This window comes from Argiope bruennichi, chromosome 9 (genome assembly GCF_947563725.1).
Source record: "Argiope bruennichi chromosome 9, qqArgBrue1.1, whole genome shotgun sequence".
NCBI lineage: Eukaryota > Metazoa > Arthropoda > Arachnida > Araneae > Araneidae > Argiope > Argiope bruennichi.
In genome coordinates, this window is record NC_079159.1 from 88,226,831 (window position 1) to 88,251,411 (window position 24,581).

Sequence of the window (24,581 nt, forward strand, 5' to 3'; positions counted from 1 at the left end):
TTTGAGGGCGACCATTACGAGGCTTGTTTGCAATCCTTTTTCCCTCTCTGTAACGTTTTATTTTGCTTTGCACCGTTGAATGAGGTAGATTAGTTATAGTTACAATGCCTCTAATTGATTTTCCAGCTTTAAAATGAAATATAATTAATTTTCGTACGTCTAAACTCGTTTCTTTACGAATGCGCGTCATATCTAAGAATAAAGTAAATAGATTAAATAATTGTGATATTAAATACTGAAATCAAATGATTTTAGTGTATTTTTCAATTAGAAGAAAAATAAGCCGCAAAAGATATTTTTATGATGAATTTAAATAAATAATGTTTGGATGTACGAAGACTTTTGTGTTCTAATTTTGTGACATTTTTTATTTATTTATTTTTTAGAACAATACTACTTGATTTTTTATAAAAATATTTGTTCAGTTTTATTAAGAACTATTTAAAGATGCTAATTAAAAAAAACCAACTAATAAAATGCTTTATTAAGAAGTATAGAACACAATTTTTGCAAATTTCTTTAGTGTACGAACACTTTTGGGAGCCATTGTAAATGTTTTTTTTTTCTTTTTTTTTGTGATTTGAGTGTACTAGTATTACTTGTAAATTTATTTTATTTATTATTTTTTATAAAAAAATTACTTTTTACACTTTGCTGTAACTAGCAGTTTCTATTTTAGATTTTTTTTTCGAATAAAATTTCCAAAGAAATTTTCTATTTTAGAATATAACTGTGTGTGAATTTCATCAATGCATGCACAATTTAATTGTTTCTAATAAGTTGAATTTTTCTTCACTGCCTCATTATTTTTTTTAAATAAGTATTTTATAATTTTTTTAAATGATTCATATTTCACAGATTAGTTAATAATTTTAAGCAAAATATGATGTTATAATTTTTTGTTTGAGATGATCATTAAAATTTAACGAAACTTCAAAGATTTATCATGGCAAAATTTATTTTATAGTATTTAGAAATCAAAACTATGAAATTAATAATATCGTTATCATACCCCTATTTTGCCCTTTTTTCAAATCAGATAAAAATGTCTTTCTATGATTAAGAAGAATCTTTTTTTAATTATTATTTTCTTGAATAGAAAGCATACATATAAAAAGCAGATAACAATGAAAAGAATTTGGCTTTGAGATTTTATTAAATCCTCATGTTAAGACTTTCCTGAATTTGAAAAAAGTGAGGTGTTACAAATAAGTCACCTGTTTCCCTGTTTGTATGTGTACCTGCATGCGAATTTGATCCTAACTCAACGAAACAAGTCAGAGGAGTGATAAGCGGCATATGGTCTTCTGTGGTCGAAATTTTAGAATCTGTGTCTAATTTTAGAATAAATCCATCAACGAGATGTGCTTTTTTCCTTCGAACTACAGACTCGATTTTTTTCCCCATCGTATTGTGTTTACTATTCGTTTAGTACTCGTGTAAGAGTGCCTAATCCAAGAAAAACATTACATGTGTTTTTAGTTATTACATTTATTTTCACACGTAGTTCGGTTATGTTTAGCTAAATATTATATCTAGATGTAGTTATTGTGAAACGTAATTACAAAAGAACTTCAGAAAATTGCAGAAACCAGAGACAAAGAGCTCGAATTAAAGCAATATTCTAGTATAGATAATTTTGGAATTTTAAAATGACAATACAATCTGTTCTATGGATAATAATTCTCAAGGTTATCGCAAATAAATTAAGAACAGTAGAATAAACACTTTTATGAATTTTAAAAGAATTTTATAGAATTTAGCTGAGATTTTTTTTGTTTCTATATGTACCTGCATGATTATTTTTATCACAAACTATAAGCGATGTTACTTAATTAAGAAATATGAAACACATAGTATAAATGCATACATTTATTCACAGCATGTATGTTGATTTTTATTCTAAATTTCCTTTAATAACTTTTGGAAATTAAACCATTGAATTTAAAAGTCTAAAATTGATTTAATCGCTTTTCTAATTTTGACGATATTTGTTAACTCTCCTTTTAAAATACACAAACATTTTGATCCAGAGGTTCATTGCAAAATTGACCAATACTAGAAGCATTTGATTCTTTTTATTTATTCCTCTAATGAACATGCGGCAAAGATTTTGAAATATTTCAGCAAATATATAGAACAAAATATTTATTTTCTTTTTTAACATAATGGATGTCATTATGGTTGTTGGACATTTGTTCAGATAGAAAATTGTTAGAGGGTTATAAAATAAAGGCTTTTTATTTTGTTATCCGTGCTAATGGAGAAAAATAGAATTTTATTATTTACTATTTATTATATAAACGTACGGAGTTTTGATATGTTTTAATATGATTCATTATGAAATGAAAGTTTGATATAATAACATTAAACCATGATTTTGAAGCTACATAACCATGTTGGCACTACATTGTGAATAGATTGAAAATAATGATGTTCTTGGGAATATCAAGTTTCAAAGATTCGTTAAGATTATTCATTTAAAGGACAATAATTGAACTCAAAATTTTGATGAGAACAAAGTTTTCTTTCATATTCGATACATATTTATTTATTTTTCATTACTGACTGAAAAGGCAACAAAATCTGAAATGGGTATAAAAATTAATTTCCGGAATTCCACGCTTTTAATTTAACAAAACCAATAATCTGTTACTAATATGTACAATTTTTTTATAATTTTCTTAAAGTCCCTTTAAAGCTTAATACTTTTTGAAGTTACTGGTTTTAACTGCAATCTCCACAGATTCATAAATTTCCCAATTCTCAACCTATTTTCACTTATGAGAAATTTCAATTTTCCGGAAACAGAAGATTCGGCAAAAAAATTTTGAGAAGACAATTCTTTTTGGTAAACAAAACTCAAGCATTAAGTAAGTAACAGTTTATCTTAGATGAAGCAGATTTTTAAAGCTTTTATTTACAGACTTCAAGCGTCAGTTACCAAACATTTCTTAACATCAGCTGCTACATCTAAAAGAGTGAAGATATCTAAAGAGCGCTGTTTATCTCTATCCATTAGTGAGGGAAAGGAAGCTGTTCTCGGCACGGGACCCACTGCCCCAGAGAAGATAATGGACTGATCCAGACTTTAAACGAACTGTTAAATTTGCTTATGTTTTCCTCCCTTGCTATTCAAGGCTATGGAAAACTTGGCGAGGCTTTCCAGCTTGGCGTCTGCCAAGAGCCACCCGTGAGGAACTTTTCCCAGGAGTGCCTCCATCAGGCCAGTAGGGTCTTTACGGAAGTCACGTGCTATGTTTTTTACATCCCCGTTTTCCGGAATTCGAGACCAATGAAACAACAGGTAAACGGATACGTCCAAGAACCGATGGCTACCCCTGTCCAGCAGCAACAAACCGGAGGTGAACAACAACAAGATGTCCTGGTCCAAGAAGATCACCAGCAGATCAATAGCACGGCACACGTAGGAAACAGCGATGCACAAGAATTCAGCCTTGCTATCAAACCGAAAGGACCTCCGCTATTCAAACTCAGGTTGGTATTTTTAGATTTATCTTTTCGTTCTTTGGAGAGGGAAGATCTTCTCGGAGGATGGGGAATTTCGTCGGCATGGTGGCGAATGGAGGGAGGAATTTTCAACCCTTTGGGCCTCGGTGAAAATCCCTATACTTGTACCAAAAATGCCATAGGAGATTCATAAAAATTATGATTCCAAGGAAATAGATCTGTGATTATCGTCTGCACACAGCTTTCATGAATTTCTCTCTGAAAATATTGTTTGATCCACTTTATTTTAGCAGTTGTGTCCAATGTCATAGCGGTTTAGGATGGGCATATGAACTCAAAATTATTTTTTGGAAATGATTCATTCATTTTTTTGAGCTTTTGCCAGAAAACTTCATTAAATCCTTGGAGATTACCGGCATGAATATGGCAAAACAGATTGGTGTATTTCGTGTTAACTTTTAAATGGTATAAATTGTTCTGATGATGTAGGGATTTTTTTCGTTGATCGTGTAAGGTTATTTGAAAGGGAAAATGTGAAACAACTATGTGTATTGTTTCGATATTTAATTTCTTATCTCAAAGAAATGTCACCTTTTATCATAATTTATATAGAAAATTTAAGAAATTGTTTTTTACAGAATTTCTATCATTATTTAGATATATATTTTTTCCATATAATACCTATACAAAATTTCAATTAAACAAGGTATAAAAATGGAATGATATTAAATTTATACTTTCAGACATTTTTGAAAATATATTTCAAAATCTTAATAAGTGTGACTCTAGAATAGTAGCTGGAGTATCATACATTTATATGATGATATCTGTAATCTAATGATGATGTTTGCAGATTTAAATTTGAAGGGATTTCGTTTAATTTTTAAACTTTTTCATTTAGAACGATTGAAGTTCAATTACATTTGGGTGCCAATAAAAGTTTTCCATTAATCATCGCAATTTTAAAAAGTAGGATAAATATATTTTCAGATGCTTTTATTTTGCACAAAACTTTGTTATGAGACGGGTATGTTTAAGAAAAATTTCTTCATAGATAATTTTTAGTGAGAATTTTAAACGTTTTGAAATAAAATTGGAAATTAAAAAATATATACATTTTATAATTTGGAACATCGTAACTATTGGAAATGTAAATAATTAAACTATTAATGAGATAAAAATATAATTGTTATTTAAGCAGTTTTGATTAATTAATTTAAAAAATATTTTTAAAGATCTTTCGTTTGATTGATAAAAAATGTAATTATTCTTAATCATTTGTAATAGGTCAAACTTTTCAAAAATAAATAAATAAAATAGCATTAATAATTAATTCCTTAACGCTATTATTTGCGAATATTTCTGAAAGATAAAACATTCCGAAATTCGGTTTACCGAAGTTTTATGCTAAACAGTTTTATTTTCCACTATTTGCATTAAGTTTCATAGTATGATGGTCAATTACTCTCCAGTGCTAAATTAATAAAAAGCAAAAGTATACCAAAAATATGCTTTTGTTAATAATATAAAGACCGCCAATTATATGGAAGACTTTATATTTTGTGTCACAGAAATTTTATTTTATTCATATATATATAATACATTTTTTGAAAAATAAACTTTTTTCGATAAAAAAAACATGCTTCACTTATCATTCATGTTAAAAATAATATGAGCAAAAAATTTGGTTTTCGGAAATTAAATTTTAAAATGAGTCATTAAGTAAATCATTTTATAATGCTTAGAAAAAATAAAATAGCAAAAAGATTTTAATAGTTGGCAATAATTTTTATGTTCCTCTTCAGTTTTTGACTTTTTAAAATTTTTAAACAAATCGTTTGCGTTTATTCTAAAACAACATAGGTTTCTTTTATTTTTAAACAAAGAATACAATGTTACATATATTATCATATCGTTTGCTTTTTTTTTTCGTATCAATAAATAAATTTTTAAGATATTTTAAATTTATGGAAGGATTAAATATATGTATTGTGGTATATTTGCGAAAAATTATTTTTTTTGATCTTCTGTCATAGAACCTTTTTTTGAAATGTTTTTACAGTTTCTTCTTTATTATTCTATATAGTCTTTAAATATGTTTTTCTCAGCTATCGTGCATGAAGTTATTGTACATGAAATATATATTTCTTCTAAATTATTGTAAAAATTGCTATAAACATATAACCAAACACACAATTATAATTTAATTGCTTATTTTGTAATTTTTATGCACATTTTGTTTATGTAATATTATAAGTATTAATAGAACTTTTATAATAATTTTAATAGCATGATATACCTCCATCTTCTTTTTAAATGTTTTTTAACATGATTTTTCTTTATTCTTGAAAATACCATTTCATTATTCTATTTCTATACCATTTCCATTACAAATCATATGATATTTCAATCTAAATATTAATACAAATGTTTTACTTGTTTGGTAGCGAAAAGTCTTTAATGAAATATGTAAAATAATTTTAATATACTATTCGGAATAGAAACATACCTCTTATAGTCTGATTTTCATTAAATATGCTCCTTTTTGTCAAAATATGCTTTCATTCATGTTATTTGATGTTTTTTTAAAATATTTAATGCTTGATTGATAGTGCAGGTGAGATCAGATAAATAATATTAAAAAAAATGTGTGTATGACAGCATAAATATTATTTAATAAATTTAAATATAATAATTTAAGTAATATACAATAATTTTTTGATAAAAATAGATGGTATTATTACTATTTTTTTGTTTAAGAAATAATATCTCTAAGTTAATAAATCTTTTGAAACCATGATGTTTAGGAAAAAGTCAGAACTGAAGACTTAAAAGTGATGAATGTTTGAATTGAGATGCCAAGAACTTACAAGTATATCTAAGTTTCAAAACCCATATTTCTTAAAATTAATATTTTGGGCTTAAATGCTTCGCTTCGCTGTGGATGAAATATGCTTTATTTCTTTAATATGCACATAAGTTGTCAAAAGTTTAAGGACATGAATCAGAATGATTAATAAAATGAGAAAAAACTCACGTAAATAAGCACCAGATCGTTTGAAAAGAAAATATAAACGCCAAATTGAATATTTTTCTTTTAATTTTTCATCTTATATAACCTTATAAGTAATGTTTTCTTCTTAGGAAATTTTAGCACCATTACAGAAATAACTAATTTATTAAAGAAATAAAATTTGAAAATTTCTTCATGAAATGCCATTTAGCTATTTAAATATTTCTTTGAAAACTTTGAATAGAATGTATTAATTAATGAAGTGTTCCTGTAATTAATGAATATTACTTTAGTTAAGATTTTATTTCCTTTCAAACTGAGTTAAATTAAACAAAACCTATCAACTTATGTATTGAGAATTTTGTTTAGAATTCATTTAACGTGCAACCAAACAATGGTTGAAACAATTATTCATGTGGTTTATTTGGGACAATTTAATTTTGGTATCCATTCAATATGTTATTTGAATTACAAAGAAGTTACGTTATAGTATAAAGTAAGACAAAGAATAATTGAATGCTAAATGCCACTAGCAGATTTAATTAAATTTTACCTGCAGACGATATTTCAAAACGACAATTAAAAGTTCTGCATATGAGCTACTAAGAACTTAAAACAATTATTAACACTCACTATAATTAAAATTTAAAAATAATTTCTATTCCGTTTATAAGTACTATAAAGCCATTATTGCATAGACTGCAATTATTTTGACGATAATTTTTTTATTTTAAGTTTCATCTTCATCACTCTTGAAACGCTTTATGTCTTTCGATACAATTAAAAATACACCAGGAAACAACTTTTCACTTTTCGTCTGAAGTGAAACAAATGCACTTACTGACGTAGACTGCAATTCATTCATCTATATTTAAGGCCCGTGCGTGAGGGGTACATGTTGGATGAAGGATCCAGTGAGGTGGGGTTAACCACAATGATTCGATTAAAGTTGAATAAATTAGATTTTGATTGGATGCCAGGATTGTGACGTTGAACCATCTTGCTCTTTTCCGTCTGAAGGGGAAATAAAAAAATAATAAGATTTGTCTTTGCATAAATAGTCACCCAACACTAGATGCAGTTAAAACAATTATGACGACTAGACACTTGAGATGTCGAGCATCCATAAATCTGCCCAAGTCGTCAAGTGATCGTCTGCTGCTCTTTATTATTATTATTATTTTGCACAGATATTAGGCAACGGCTTTAAAGTTAGGTGAACCAAAATAATATTTTTGAATTTAACAGGCTGATTGGTCTAATATCCAATGAACTTATATATAACATTCAGTACTCGAATATTCAGCAGCTATTAATTTTGCCCATCTGATGTCCATAAAAAGTAATTCACAGAAAAGCATGCATAAACTTTGCCTAGTAAAGGTAATATATTTACAATAAATTATAATTCAAAAAAGTTTATTTCTTGTTTATTACAAGTAGGAGAGCGATTTTTCCGATTTTTTTCAATTATATACTTTACTGCTAAATTATATTATGGTTAAGCTATTACATTTATTTTACTATTAACCTCCTTTGGCGGGCAACTGTTCCGTCGGGAATACTGGTTGTTCTTAATTTCAATTAATTTTTTTATACATAAATCGCTGATTATGATTATTTCAACAAAATATTTTTGACTATCAAATTGTGACAGGCATTAAAACCATGTCATTTTTCACATCCTACGCTTGTTTTGATCATTGCATGTATGAATTATTTTAATAGAATCAAGTTCCATGACATCATAGCGCTATAAATGACGTAATGTCTGTTTCATCTATCTTCAGAGGCACTACAACTTCACTTAAACAGAAACTCTCTTCCGTAGATTTCAACATCAAAAGCAAATCAGGGTTTTAAATATCTGCCGAAACAATGAAAAAGGTTTTAATTTCAGAACAAAATTGAATCTGCTGTTGAAAAATAGACAAAAGAATTTAAAAAAATTGCAAAAATTAAGGGAAAATTTTTACACGCTATTTGACAGGTATACTTAAAGGAATAATTTTCTGAATTTTAAGATATTATAAATTTTTTTTTTATGTTGTTATATATTCGGAAATTATAGTTGAAACCCCCCAAAATTTGGCTCAATTTTTAATTAATCAAAATTCTTATTAAATGTTTTTAAAAATTGTTTCTATTTCCATCTTCCAATGTATATCTGTTCCATAGTTGGTAACATTAGCTCTTACGATCTATCTTGTGGAATATTAAAAGACAAACACATATTCATGGTTGTTATTATTAGAGAAAGAGATCATTATGATGTTGATCCTTCGTTCAATGTGTTGCATTTTGCACTTGCTGATCTTCTAGCAAGTATAGCATCGAAATATTCTTAGTGGACTTATCCTCGACTTCTATAAATCGCCTTTCATTTCTTGAATTTGATTTTGATTTCGCATTTAATATGCACATTTTATTTTTGTTTTAAAAGTTTTTAGAAAGGCAGTATTATTTGACAATCAACAATTCAATTCAATTGTCAGGTTGTAGTTTTGTTTTTGTCATTGGTGCAGAAAAACGACTGTGAAAGAAGGTGTGGTCACTTCACAATTTTTTTTACAGGAGCAAGAACAATATGGAAAAATTGAACAATGCTTGAATCAGGGTGAAGGTTGATTAGACATCAAATCAACCGCAAAAAAAAAAAAAAATACATCTACACTTTATGGCAAGGACAAGTTTTTGGATATGTATAAAATATAGGCACATAATTTAACATTTAATTCAAAGGCATTACAATTAATCTTACGTTTTTATAGAAGAAAAAAAAAACCTTTTGACTAGTTACCGAAACTTTAGACAAATAACTATATAAAAACAATTCTTGTTTCGACGAAATCTTTTTCCCTTTAAACATATTGTTCGGATAACTGATAGTTTGTATTTAAACGGCTTCCGTGACAGACATTGACCTGATTCAAATAAAAGAAGGCCGACAAAAACTGAAATGCTATAGAGGGTCTTATGACTGAGCGAGGTTTGTCTGGATTAATGTAATTTAAAATCTCTAATTCAATTATACGTAATTTGGACTGTTAATAGCTTCTTCATCAAAATATTGTTGAGTATCAGATTTTGATAGTCATATATAACCAATACTAGGAAGTATTAGTTATATGACTATTAATTATTAGTTAATGACAGAAGGAATACATTACTACAGAAAGCCTTAAACTGTTCTGTGATTGTATTAAGTATCTCTCTAATTTTTTGTTAGCTCTCGTAAAATTTGCATTTTAAATTAAAACGAAAATGATTAAACTTCAATCAATACAAAAATATCTTTTTCTGAAACCAAGCATTTTTTTTAAATGTGAGTACAGTAAACAGAATTGTTCAGCATTGACGTCTTATGCATTCTACAATACATTATTTTATAATTTATGCAATATCTCAAAGAATTATTCAATAAAAATTTCTTCGATACATCATAAAATTCAGTTTTTAGTTTACTTTTAAAAGGATTTAAATAGCGTAAATAATATTTATTTTATTTCAGTCCGTAAATATATTTATAAAAGAAAATAAGATTATATTTTGTACAGTCATTTCGTTCAATGGAATCATATTCAGGAAATGTTATTGACACTCCAACTTTAAATAAGTGAATAAATAACTAACCCATTTCACTCCGGAAAACTCCAAGCGTCGTATCATCTTTGAAATAGTCAATGGAATAGTCTAAAATCTCACATATTTATAGAATAGTTATATTCAAATTTTCATAATCCACAAAGTTTTAGTCGCAATAGAATGGACCTTTCTTTTTATTTAAAATATTAGTGTCTATTTCAGTAAATATGACTCAAGTCTGAGGTCATCATAAAAATATAAAATTTGTTATTCATCAAAACGTTTATAGATTCAAACTGCATAAATTAGTATTTTTTACTCCATTTAGACCATCTTTTTTATTAGATATGTATGCCTAATACTATTTAAAAATTAGATTAGAGAGAGAGAGAAATTGATAGGTATTTTAGAAGTTTACAGAAAAGCTTTGCCTTGCACATATTACTTTCCCCTTATACATAGTATAGAGAAAGTATAGTAATCATTAAAAAAATCGAGTTAGAGATTTTGACGAATCAAAACGTTTTTGATTTCTCTGAGTTCGAAAAATACATTTTTGGAAAATGCCCGTGTGTCTGTGACAAAGGTAACTCAAAAACGATTTGAACTTGATGGTTACATTTGATACGGTCTTTACGTCAAATTTGCAGTTTTCTATCAAATTTAAGTAAAATATATTTAGAGGAAGTCCGTCTTCCGGCTGTTTGAACATAAACACGATAACTATAAAACGATGAGAACTAGATAGATAAAATTCGGTGCATGGATTTAACATCTTTAATGCAGAAATCTGTTAAATTTTGTGCCAAATACAACAAAGGGTTGACCGTCTGTCGGTCTGTATTTTAGAAATAAGTAAACGAGACTGTTCAAAAACGCAGTGGCTTGTATATATCAAATTTGGTATGATTATTTGTGACTAGAAGTGCAGTTTTGTATCAAATTTTTGTTTCAATTGGTTGAGAGAACCGTGTCTAAAACATATATTTGATTTTCAGATACTACTAACGCATACCAAGGATTAATCGCCAAATAACTCGCCAAGGATGACACGATAGAATCAGTAAAAGTGCCAAATTAATGCTAAAAGTTAATATTTCGTAACTATTTACAGCAATGCCATGTAAGGCGTCCACTGGCAGGACATGTTTATTATAGAGTATGGGCTTAAAGTTTCAAACAAATCGTTCGCAGATGCACATTTGTACACTCCATATATGCCATATGGCAGCTTTAGGGCATATATAGGGCATAGGAATCTCCATATATGGCAGCTCTAGGGTAAACAGTCTGACCTGTAGAAAGCCAACAAGCAGACAAACATACACACGCACTTATATTCAGAACAGTTTAACAGTTACAAACACAGGGTCATTATTATTCTGAGTAGGATAATATGACGAAGGATATAGAAATCCGCACTTTGACTTATTTTTTCAAATTATCCTCCTGTTAGAAAATGAGCAATCAATTCAGAATTCAGAATTCTAGAAACAACAGTGGAGAAAATACTTCAATGCAATTACTACACTGACAGCTGTAATCAAATCATGATTGACATCTTAAGTTTTACAATTGGGCCCTACTTCAAGTAAAATTGAATCTTTCTTTCCTGAGAAATATAATCAAATTCGTTATATTCTAGATGAAAGCGTCTACCGTTAAAATGATCTCTTTTTGAACGATAAGATTTCATTTTTCATATGAGGTTCATCATTTTACATAATGTGTTGTGTAGCATTTTCAAAACTTCATTGTCTGGTTTCGTTTGGCATAACAGCGAATTAAATAGGAACTGATATATTCAGAAAGTTTTTGATGGCATTGTGTCTGAAATAATGGATGAATCTCCTTTGGCAATACTTCCTCCCATATGTTTGAAATAAGATGAGCCTCTTTCTCACCACACGTCACTTTCGTAAAACGATCGTTGAATGCAAAATTTCATGAAAAGTAGACAAGGTTACAAAGACCTGTTGAATTTCTCTCTAGATGACACCTCTTCATTTTTATTCATGGGGTCGCTTACTTTCTTCTATATATAACACGTCTCCTGTAGACGGAGCAGATCTTTGCGACGAATTTAAGAAGTCTGCTATGTCACAAATTGTAAATTGACGCAAGTATCTTTAGAACAATGTAACCCTGTATAGAGGCGGAGACTAAGTGTTATTTGCACTTCAATTAATGTATCTATTTTTGATCATTTTTTAAAAATTTCAATAAGAATCAATGAATGCATTATCATTTTGTAATTCCTCCCGTATTATATAAAAAGTTATTGTGATATGTATATTGTCCAATTGAAAAGTACAACAAAACATGTTCCAAAACCAGTCAGAAGAATGAATAAATGGTTTAAGCCAATAAATTTGCCGTTTAATATCTTTTTAAATTTTGTAGATAGAAATGAGAAACTTTATGTGTGTATAGAAGAGTGTAAGAGACATATTTTACAAATTCACGCTTTTACATTATGTGGCTATATATATATATACAGGGTGGTCGAAAAGAAACTTCCCCTATATATGAAACCCTAGCGGCCTATTCGCTCAACCAATCGAACCAAAATTTCAGACATGATTGTTTGAAGGTATGCGCTCGAGATTGTGATGATTCTAAACAATGCAGAACTCACGGTTACGGTTACAGTGAGAGAATTTTGAAATTTTCCAATGGCAACACCCACTTTTTCCTTGCGCAAATTGATCAGCGTATTGAAAAACCACAAATAGCGTTGGAACTATTAGCGTGTGACGAAAATTGCCGCCGTAAAGCATTTGCAAAGAAGAGCATTATAAAGGACTAATGACAACACCGAGAGGAAAGAGAAAAAAAGTTTTTATTGGAATGGGAAGTTATAATTACAGGTTTTCAACGTGTTCACCTTCGCAGGCGACAATGCATTGCATTCGAGAGATTGTGAACAACAATGTCGAACGTAACAAGAAAGGAGGAATCTGCATAACTTCACGTGTTATCGCATCTTGCAATTCTGACACAGTTGCAGAATTCTGTTATTCCTGAATTACAGCAACGAAATGTCATTAGGGACATTGTATGGTTGCAAGAGGGGGGGCTCCTCCACACGTCGCCCAATGTGTTCGACCAGTGCTGCAACAACACTTTGGTGATAGAGTCATCTCTAGTAACTTTGCAGTTTCGTGGCCACCGCTATCCCCCGACTCACTCCTATGGATTTCTGGTTCTGGGGTTATTTGAAATCTAAGGTGCACACGTCTGGTCCACGTGATGTGTCAGAATTGCAAGATGCCATAACACGTGAAGTTATGTAGATTCCTCCTTTCATGTTACGTTCGGCATTGTTGTCCACAATCTCCCGAGTGCAATGCGTTGTCACCTGCGAAGGTGAACACGTTGAAAACCTGTAATTATAACTTTCAATTCCAATAAAAACTTTTTTTCTCTTTCCTCTCGGTGTTGTCATTAGTCCTTTATAATGCTCTTCTTTGCAAATGCTTTACGGCGGCAATTTTCGTCACACGCTAATCGTTCCAACGCTATTTGTGCCTTTTGAATACGCTGATCAATTTGCGCAAGGAAAAAGTGGGTGTTGCCATTCGAAAATTTCAAAATTCTCTCACTGTAACCGTAACCGTGAGTTCTGCATTGTTTAGAATCATCACAATCTCGAGCGCATACTTTCAAACAACCATGTCTGAAATTTTGGTTCGATTGGTTGAGCGGATAGACCGCTAGGGTTTCATATATAGGGGAAGTTTTTTTTTTGACCACCCTGTATATATATATATATATATATATATATATATACGTATATACGTAAAATATACGTATATACGTATTATTTTAATATATATTCTGGGACACCTTGTGAATCATTGATCTACTTTGGGATCGAGTTCTGAATCGAAAGTGTACCATGATGATACCAAACCTTTTAAGCACAGCAAAATCTAAACTAGAATTGCAATGTTTTTATTTATAAGCAGTATGTCATGTTGTAAAATGTTTAATTTTACATTCAAACAATCTTTAAGTACCTATTTATATTTTTGTGTCTAATGCCACTTATCGTTGACAAGCCCGCTAAGGATGTCAGCGATTTTACACCGAGTGAGCGTCTCTTGTTTTTTAAGTAGCGCCATCTAGGGCTAAGATTACGACTTAGCTTCTCATGTGTCACATTCGCTTGCACAACCCCTTTTACGGGGGGGGGGATACATTCACACACCTCACAGTTAGAACAAAGAAGTTCAACTAAGGAATTATAAAAATTTTAGTTAGAAATTCTACTTTCTAGGATCTGATAATACGTATTATTTTAATAATAAAGTTAGTGACATTGAAAACCATATTTTTGAATGTTTAAAGGGATGTAAATATAGTTTATGTGCAAACAACATATTCCTATGTTACAGAGAAAAAAATCATTTAATTTTAATTCGAAATCTCATTAAATTTTTGAAAAAAAACTCTTTGCTAGTTAACATCTTCGATCCAGGAAGTAATTATGCACCAAATTTGGTAGCTCTAAGGCGAAGGAAATGCTGCATTCCGTGATTATTTACACATATTATGTTAGCCTAAAACATCATCAAAAATATCTCTATCTCACAACACGTTAATAAAAGTGTGTTTTAAAAATAAAAGTAGCTTAATAACTTTGTTGTATTTCGTGTTTAACTCATTGTTTTTAGCTAGCTATTGGTAGATTTTGTGATAATACACATGATAAAAATTTGAAAATAGATGTAGCACCTGTAATTTAGTAGAGGGTAAAATTTACTTCCGGAAATAAACTTAAATAATAAAGTTTTATAAAAATAGGAAGAAGTTGTGACTATAATTATCATTATGTGTTATAATTGTAAATATAATAAATTTTGCGCATTTTATAGAATTTTTATTTTTTGAAAATCGTCGCCATTTAAACTGCTTTTCTTGTAATTAATAATTGCAATTTACTATGTTTAATGCTTGCTTAATCTTGTGTGCGTTACTATTATCGTAAGCAAATTTATAAAAATGTTATATAAACACACAAATCAAGCCTAAAGTACTCCCATGTTACGAAGTTTCGGTCTAGAGACTGTAATCACCTTTAAATTTCTTTCCCAGTAATTTCTCATAGAATTTTATTTTTCGTATAGCTTTTATTAATTAAATTATTTAATTTATATATATATTAAATATATTTAAACAGTGCTTACTATAAAATTGTTAGTCATTGATATGTATTTTTAAAAATAATGATAATGCAAAAATGCTCAAAATATTTAAGAAATGACAAATGCTGACATTTTTCTGTCAAGAAAAGGTTACAACGAATGTGTCTATGTTTCTTTTTTCGATTGCAATCTAAGGGAGAGAGTGAAGAACAGTAAGCTGTGAGGAACTTAAGGAAAAAAAACGAATTCCTTGTAAAAATTGATTGTTTGCCAAAAAGGACTGTCTGCTAAGTCGAGTGCATTTAGTTCTACAATGAACGCATTTGTACCATTACACAGTTAGCTCATGTACGAAACTTTATCTTGTCCACTTTAAATCAGTTTATTTGACATTAAATAAATTTACGTGAAAAAAATACATGTAGAATTATATGTAATAAAAGAATATGTAGAATTATATGTAATAAAAGAATATGTAGAATTATATGTAATAAAAGAATATGTAGAATTATGCATAATAACTCATACAATTATATTAGAATCTTAATTAATTAAAGATTAAGCGATACTTTGGCGTTTTCCCGAATTGTCATCGGAAATTATAATAGCACAAAAAATATTTTTACATGTCTATAATATTCAAAAAATAACTTCCCTACGATGTAAAGTTTCCCCCGTGTAGTTTTTATTCCGTTTTTAAATAAATAATTTTTTGAAAATATTTTAAGTGTTATTTATAGCAATGTGCTTCGTTGTCAAATTAAAAACTCAAATCGTTTTAATTGCTGATATTAATATTTCAACCCGGCATTTTACATTCTCGTGTATATATTGTGGAGAAAATATAGTAATCGTCAGAAAATTCTAGAACGAGATATTAAAGAATCTCCACGTTTTAGAACTCCCTGAGTTCGAAAAACACATTTTTGGAAAATGTTCGTCTGTCTGTTTGTGACAAAGATAACTCAAAAATGCTTTGGGCTAGACGGCTGGAATTTGGTATACGGTCTTTATACCAAATTTGTAGATTTTTGTCAAATTTTGTGTAATACTGTTCAGAGGAAGTCAGCCTGCCCGGCTGATCGAATATAAGCTATCATGATAATTACAAAACGAAGCGAGCTCGATAGATAAAATTCGGTATGCAGGTTTAACCTCTGTAGAATACACCTGTCAAATTTTGAATCAAATCCAATATGAATGATGATGACTCCAAATGATGACTGTCTGTCGGTCTGTACTTTCAGAAACATGTAAACGCGATAAATCAAAAACGCGGCGACTTAAATACATTTGGCGTGGCGTATGGCGATTTCGAGAGCAGTTATTTACCAAATTTTTGTTTCAATCGGTCGGAAAAAACATGTCTAAAAAACAAATTTGGTTTTTGGTATTTTTAACGAATGCCAGGGATTAATCGCCAAATAACTCGCCAAGCATAGAACAATAGATTCTTAAAAAATGCTAAATTCACCCAAAAATTAATATTTTGTAAGTATTGTACGCCAATGCCATGTAAGGCGTTCTCAGGGATGACACATTGATTAGGGGGTTTGCGAGAAAGTTTTGGGGAGACCACACCTGCCTGTTTCCATTGTTGATTATCAAGATATGATTAAATTTTGCTAATTTTTTTTCAAGTTGAGTAGGTTTCAGTATAAAATATGCTTTTAATAAAATTTTTGAACATTTTTAAATTTTCAATTAAGGTTTCATTTTAGAATCAAGTACTGCTGAAAAATGCATGCATATTTTTAAATACTACTGCTATTTACTGTGATGTGATTGGATGAATAAAGATATAGACCCTAGGAAAATGTCTTGGGTAATGAACAGAGCGGTGCATGCTTCTAAAATAGAGCGGGTTATATGTCTATCACAAAATCGGATGACGCCATTAATTGAAAGTTTTTGCAACCATTAATCCAAAGGAGCGAGTTGGTTGCCAAAAGTAGGTAGCAAAGAATATTAATTCGAAACTACATTACAGTGAAAGTCAGCATGCGTTTGAAAATAAATTTCTCGGACATTATTTTAATGAACCTTGATTTCTTTAGGATAGCTCATTAAAAATAAACAGAATAGTTGTGAGACTATTAAAATAACACGGCTTTAATGTTCAAAAAATACTTTGTTGAGAGAATTTTGAACATTAAGTCAGACATAAGAGAAATACTTGAAAATAAACACAACCAAGATTTCCAATGAAGCAGCTGAGCATCAGAGGTGGTTAGTTTTAAATGAATGAAAAAAAAACCTTTTTATTTTATCATTTAACTGAAATATAACCTTAAAAAACTTGTTTCTCTAAATCCATTTCTCACTGTATTTATAATAATCTATTTAAAAATTTGAAAATTATTTAAATGATTTAAAAAACACATATTTTTATTAAATACTGAAAAGCAGAAAAAATGTAATTAAAAAATCGCGAAATTAGAGTAAAATTTATTAAAGTATGTGAAACTAATAAATACTACTAAGTGCAGTGACATTTAATGAAATCCATAAACTGTTAAAATTTTATTTAATGTTCAAGAATTTTTTTTTTTCTTATTCTATTCTTTATGATTCAATTTTCTTTAGTATTGTTTTTGGTTCTTTACAATTTTTCGACTGTTTTTTTAACCTCCAGTTATTTAAGAAGAAGCATTTTTTGTGTTTTAGTGTACAAGTAACAAGTAACAGTTTACTTTTAATAAACATTTTTTTTTATAAATTTATCTGTATTGTCTTTAATAATTCATAAGTGTAATTATTATGAAATCTTGTAATCAATTTTCTTACGAAGTCATTTCCACGTGATAACACAACGTATAGATTAAAAATATAGCTGAAAACCAACCGATTATTTTTTTTATTAAATAACTGAAAAATATCGAATGGGATATTGTCTTCTGAAATGCACTACAAGCAGTTTCAAATTTTCTGTGACATTTTTTTTAAAATATTGGCAATTTTGAATTTTTTTTGCCTTTCAATAATAGTATATTACATTGTCGCCCTGAAATTCACACCATTTTCATTGTTTCATCAAATATGGAATTAAGTAATTTTCTTATATTGTTTAAAACTAAGAATTATCTTAATTATTTGTATAGTTAACAAGGCGAAGAAAAAATGAAGTTACGGTATTGCGATAGAAAATGGACGAATTGGGCATTTATATTTTTGATAAAGATAAGATGTCAAGAGACTATCTTCATTAGGAAGGTTCTATAAGCAAAACTTAAGTAAGACATTTGAAATAATATGGCTTTAATGTCTGATAATTTGGGGGACATGAAGATATAGCTAAACGATTTTTATGAAATCAAATATAACCAATATATTCTCGACGAACCAGCTGATCCACCGATTGAGGTAATTAGCTGTGAATAAGAAAAACTATCATTTCAGTTTATTTACTAGATGTGTTTCCAGTACTGAAAGACATGCGAGGTTGTACAGTTGTTAAAGATGGTTTCTCAGTCGTGGAAAAGGAAATTACTTTTAATGATATATTATGCATTATTTTGCCGCGCAAGGAATCAGATTTCTTTGTTTGTGACATTGTTTGTGTGCAAGAAATTCACTGAAAGTAGTTTTTGAAACCTGAACTGGAAGTTCCGTCTCTCGGCTTTCTTGTATATTTTTACAATATGATAGCTATGTTTTGTTTTTAGAGACTGGGAAGAATCGAGTTTATCATTTGAATTTTTTCCCTTCCCTCGTTACTTCAAAATTCAATGGAAGTCTACAATTTTTTTGAAGTCTGTCTGTGAAAATTATTCAAAAGCATTTTGGGCTAGAAAATTTTTATATAAACATTATACCAAATTTATAGATTTCCATATGCCTCTCCCGAAGTTATGCTGAAAATTTTTTTCATATGTTTTCAGGTGTAACTGTGTATTCCAATCACTCTTATGAAGTTAAGAATAATACAAAATAATTCAAACTAGTTCATTTTCGGAAAAAAAAAATGATTGCGTATTTTAGTGCGAGAATTTTGAGAACTTTGGTCTTGGTTGATTTAAATTTTTGAGAGATTAATTGCCTTACTAATTCATATATTTAACCATTCAAATAAATCTGAGCAAAAATTTATTTTTATCAAGCTTTTTTTAAATGAACATTTGAAAATTATCTGGGATTAAAAGATTTGTTTGATATTTATCTTAAAATTTCCTACCAAAGAACTTTATTTAGAGCAATATTTTGGCTGTAAAAATTATTTAAATTGTGAAAATTTTAATTTTTAGTAATGAGTATTTAAAAAAGGAAAAGTAGGTTATATGATTTTGATTCTAAATGTTATTTTACATTAGCTACTGAGGCTTATGAAATTATTTTTTCATTTTGAAAATTATGAAATTACATGCCCAATATATTTGTGAATATCGAAAATCGTCTGGAATTTTAAAATTTTCTTCATAAATAAATGCTATTGATAAAGGAAATTAAATGAAGGACAATAAAGGAAATGATAACAAATGATAAAACATATTTTAATCGCTGTTAAACAACCTCGTATTAATTTATAATATCTATTTAAAAGTAATTTTTGAATTAAAGTGTAATCACATGGTAAAATGTTATCTTTTTATATTGTATTTAACGTGATGAATAATTTCCGAATCAAGCAACAGTATTTAATTAAGCTAAGATTGAATTGTTATTTTAATTTCACAAATTATGTTGATTTTGTAAAAGTTGGAATTTTCTTTAGAATTAAAATAAACACAACGGCTAATTTTACTATTCGACGCAAAAAAAAAAAGATAAAATGGCACGATGTATGTAAAACCAGAGAGCTTTCTAATTTTTTAAAAATATTTAAATAATAAATAGATTCTAATAAATTTCTCTTGGATGAAAGTTCAAAATTGTTTTTTTTTCAAATCTAAAATGTATCTAAGACGGGTTAAGGTATCCATACATAATTTTTTCATGAATTAATTTCTTCATTCAGAATTTTAGTAAGTCATTAACCTCAAAGTAAGAAAATCCAATGGATTTTTATTTTTAAAAGTGATAAATAAAAGAGACGATGAATGATTTCATCGATAAAAATGAAGTTTTAGTTTAGTTATATTAACGTCCCGTTTAAAGCAACACTAGGGCTATTTTGGGACGGACCTCGTACTTATGAACCGCGGTCAGATGGCGAGGACGACACCTCAGTTAGCACCTCCCTTTCCATACCACACCACACCAACGGGAGAACGTTTGGCCCTGACGGATTTATCGTGCAACAGACCCCCTTACACGGCGGTTGTTCGGTGGAATGTGGTCTCGAACCTGAAACTTTACGGCTTACAAGCCGAGACCTTACCACCAGCCTACCACGGCCCTCAATAAAGTGAAGTGGTTACTATTGGATAAAATAGGGTATAGACGTTACCATTAAGAAATTATTTTAGAATATCTTCTTTCAAAATATAAATCATTGCATTCTTTGGGCAATATGTAACATAAAAATGTGCATATTTTTAAATTTTGAGTAGTTTATAATTTCTGTCATCAATAGCCATAAAAATTATCATATTTTTTTGAACATTTTTATAAAAATTATCTGTTTGTTGATGTCAATTCATTGAAAATTTCTCTATAATCATTAAAGACGCCTTTTATGTCTTAATGATAGTACACATTTTCTTTTAAGTAAATAAAAATCTTAATTAATTATTTTGTTTATAGTTGATACAGATATACTTCAAAATGTTTCAACTCTCTATTGGTGTTTTTAAAATTCTCTTTCAATATCAAACAATTTCACTTTGGATATTAAAAACTTGTTTTTCAGCAAGAGTAAGCGTGTATTTTTCTACTAAAGCTGCAGTCATCCAACCATAGCACTGCACTCGATTTTTCATTTTTGAATCAGATTTTGTTTCCAAATATTTTTCTGTATGTCTCGAATTACTTTTTATTTTCCTGTTTATAAAGTCGATATAGATAAAGTATAAAATCGTCAAAAGATTCAGTCTCGAAATAGTCGGTAAAGAAGGAAAAATCCAAAACATTATGTTACAACTTGCCCATTAATAATTTCATAACATTTTCTAAAAACTACGATTATGCTTATATAAGGAATGGATAAAAATAGTCTTCAAGTAACTAACTATTCAAGTAACTAAAAAATTCAGTCTCGAAATAGTCGGTAAAGAAGGAAAAAATCCAAAACATTATGTTACAACTTGCCCATTAATAATTTCATAACATTTTCTAAAAACTAAGATTATGCTTATATAAGGAATGGATAAAAATAATCTTCAAGTAACTAACTATTCAAGTAACTAAAAAATTCAGTCTCGAAATAGTCGGTAAAGAAGAAAAAAATCCAAAACATTATGTTACAACTTGCCCATTAATAATTTCATAACATTTTCTAAAAACTAAGATTATGCTTATATAAGGAATGGATAAAAATAATCTTCAAGTAACTAACTATCCCGAGCCAAAAATAAATATATAAACCAGTGTATTTCCTTATCACAAATAAAGATCTTCTCTAAATCCTTGATCCTGATATTTTATTCAATGATGTCCCGCAATCAAAGCCACCTCCAAACACAAGAAATTCCTTCAGAATTATAGAGAAGGTCAACAAAAAGTTTTGCTTAGTACAATTTCACCAGAATTCTAAATCAAAATCCTTATTCTAACAATGTGAATACGGATTTTATAAGCATCAAGATGGAAAGGAATGTTATATCATCATGAAACCACAAAATGGATTGAAAAGAAACGATATCATTTTCATTCTATTTAAGATTTTTATTTTAGGAAAGAATGCTAATTGGACCTGAAATGGGCATATTATATCCTTATCATTTATTTACTTATTCTTGTTTTTTGTTATTGCAATCTTCAAATTGAATTCGATTTCTGTAAATAAAATCAAAATTATATTTGCAAAGTTCTAAGCGAAATAGCTTCTTATCAAAAAAATATTATTCTAGCAATACTTGTTGGTATTTTTTATGCAATTTTTAATTCTATTTTGGCTATCAAAGTTTGAATTTTTGTGACAAATCCGAAAACCCGGATCACCATTTATGATAACTTGCATAGTTCTATGGATCATATTGTCTTTTGCAGCCATTTTACTTGTAAGAAAATGTGGATTTCTTCGTACTTTTTTCGCAAATTCTTTTGATGCGTTCTTTTGAACGAAAGCGGCTTGAATAATCACAGCTATGTCGATATCTACAGTCTTAGTCCTTTTATAAATGTTTTTAAATTGCTTAGAAATTTTATCAACAGAAAATTCTCATTCAAAAAGTTATTTGGCTATCATTCTTTTGATTTCAATCTTTAAAATGATACTAAATTCTTTCCTTTCTGTAAAAATTCATCTGCAGATATAGAAAGTTGCCAACAGCAGAAATAAAGGGGAAAAAAAAACACAGTTTCACCAGAATATTGAAAATAATTCTTATTTTTCTGGAGTGTTATAGTATTTAGCAGCCACTTACAAGTTCTTCATAGCACAATTTAACTACACGATAAAGGACAATATTTGTTAAGGATTGTTTGACACGCATGGTACTATTCACACCAATGAATATAATATATGCATATCTAATTATTGCATATGTTTATCATCACCTAATTACTGACATACAAAGAAAATACTTCATAATTTTTTTTGTTTTTATGTTCTTTTTGCATAGATATTGCTACTCTGTATTCTTTGTAAATACGTTTATACGTGTAAAAGTCACCGTGAATGTGACTGCCAGAATACTTTTGGAAAATGGCAGAAATGAAAGAAAAAAAGGGCTTGACGATCCGTCTTGCTCATGGGAATTATCACTGAAAAATATTTGATTAACGAAATCAAATAAAGGAAGTTGGAAAACTACGGAGGATAATTGGTTTTATAATAGGTTTTTTAATAATATAAATGAGAACATTTTATTGGATAATGTTTAGACAAAGTAATATATCATCGCATATTATGAATCAAACATATCGTACGATGAAGTTACGAAGAGATTATTCCCAATTTTTCAATTTAAATGGAGATTATCTGCCAAAAATTTTAGATATCCTCGGTATATTTGTGTCAAAAGTTTTTTGTTTTTATTATATATTTAGGAATTTCTAGAAGAACATGATTTAGCTAATAGAAACATTTCGTTGGAATGGGAGTTTTTTTATTTTGAGGAATAAGTAAATAAATAAATGAAATGAAAGACGATCTAGCTTTCAATTGCGAAGAAACATTTTGCTTTAATTTTATTCATGTTTTTTTTCAACAAATATTACATTTTGTTGCTGCTAATTTTTACTGTTTATTTTTTAAACTATACTGGTTATTTATTGTTCTTAAATAATGGAAGAGTTTACGCATTATACTGATTTAATGAAATTCGCAGCAGTGCTGCTAAAATTGTTAAAATACTTGCTCAGAATATTTTTATTTTTAAATTTGGAATAATATATTTATATACATTTTCTTTGAATTATACGCAGAGTTCTAGAAACATGAACTTATAAACTAAAAGTTAATTAAATAATTTATTACGCTGACTTTGTAATCTATATATTAAACTTATTTCTAAACAAAACAACATTTTTACTCTCTTAAACAGAACACACGTAAAATTCTATATTAAAATATAACATTTCTCAAACTTATATACACTTTTTGCTCAAAATTTAGTGATAGAAAATAAGTTTAGTTATGACCAGAACTCAATATTATGCGAAATGATAAACTTACATTTTATGCTGCATTTGTGCTAGTACTTAAGGATGCGTATTGTTATACTACTGGAAGATGTGCCCATGTAGACGGATTGTTATCGTATCAATAATATCTAAGGTTTGGTCATATGTGTCTTGCTTTTGTCTCGTCTTCCATCATACAATTCTCTCTCTTGTTAACCTTTTGTTCCTTACAGTGAGACCCTCTCTACACTTAATGCTCAAGAACTCTCAAATAAAAACTTTATCACTAAAACTGGATTTTAAAAAAATAGTGATTCATGAACACAAAAATTACAATGCCAAATACAAATTTAAAAAAATGGTGAAAGCAAATATTATTATAAAGTTGTTTACAATGAGCGAAGAGCTAGTGATCAATGCTAACATCTGAAAATATTATTGATCAAAACCAAAACCCAAACCCAAAAACCAAACAAACATGCAATGTAAAAGTCCTGAATGATTATCTGATATCGAGATGCTTTAAGTGACCTATTGTGTATACGTCCTTGGCCTTCTGAAGACTTTGTGTGTGTTAAGATGCTTAAAGGGATATATATCTAAGAACTAAACACACTGTTAGAAAAGCTAAAACGTAGATCATAGATAGGTGTTTATGAATCTGTTTTCCAATACATTAAAGTTTTGAAAAGCAAATG

The 24,581-nt window shown here is 28.8% G+C and overlaps 1 protein-coding gene across 1 annotated transcript in view; it reads left to right on the forward strand.

The window, feature by feature from the left end:
* The first annotated feature begins 3,035 nt into the window (after positions 1 to 3,035).
* Positions 3,036 to 24,581, forward strand: part of LOC129985106 (protein jagunal-like) — a 30,008-nt gene continuing 8,462 nt past the window's right edge. The window contains exon 1 of the mRNA XM_056095017.1: positions 3,036 to 3,498. Within this exon, the coding sequence (XP_055950992.1) occupies positions 3,116 to 3,498 (383 nt within the window). The 5' untranslated portion in view covers positions 3,036 to 3,115. The remainder of the gene's footprint in view (positions 3,499 to 24,581) is intronic.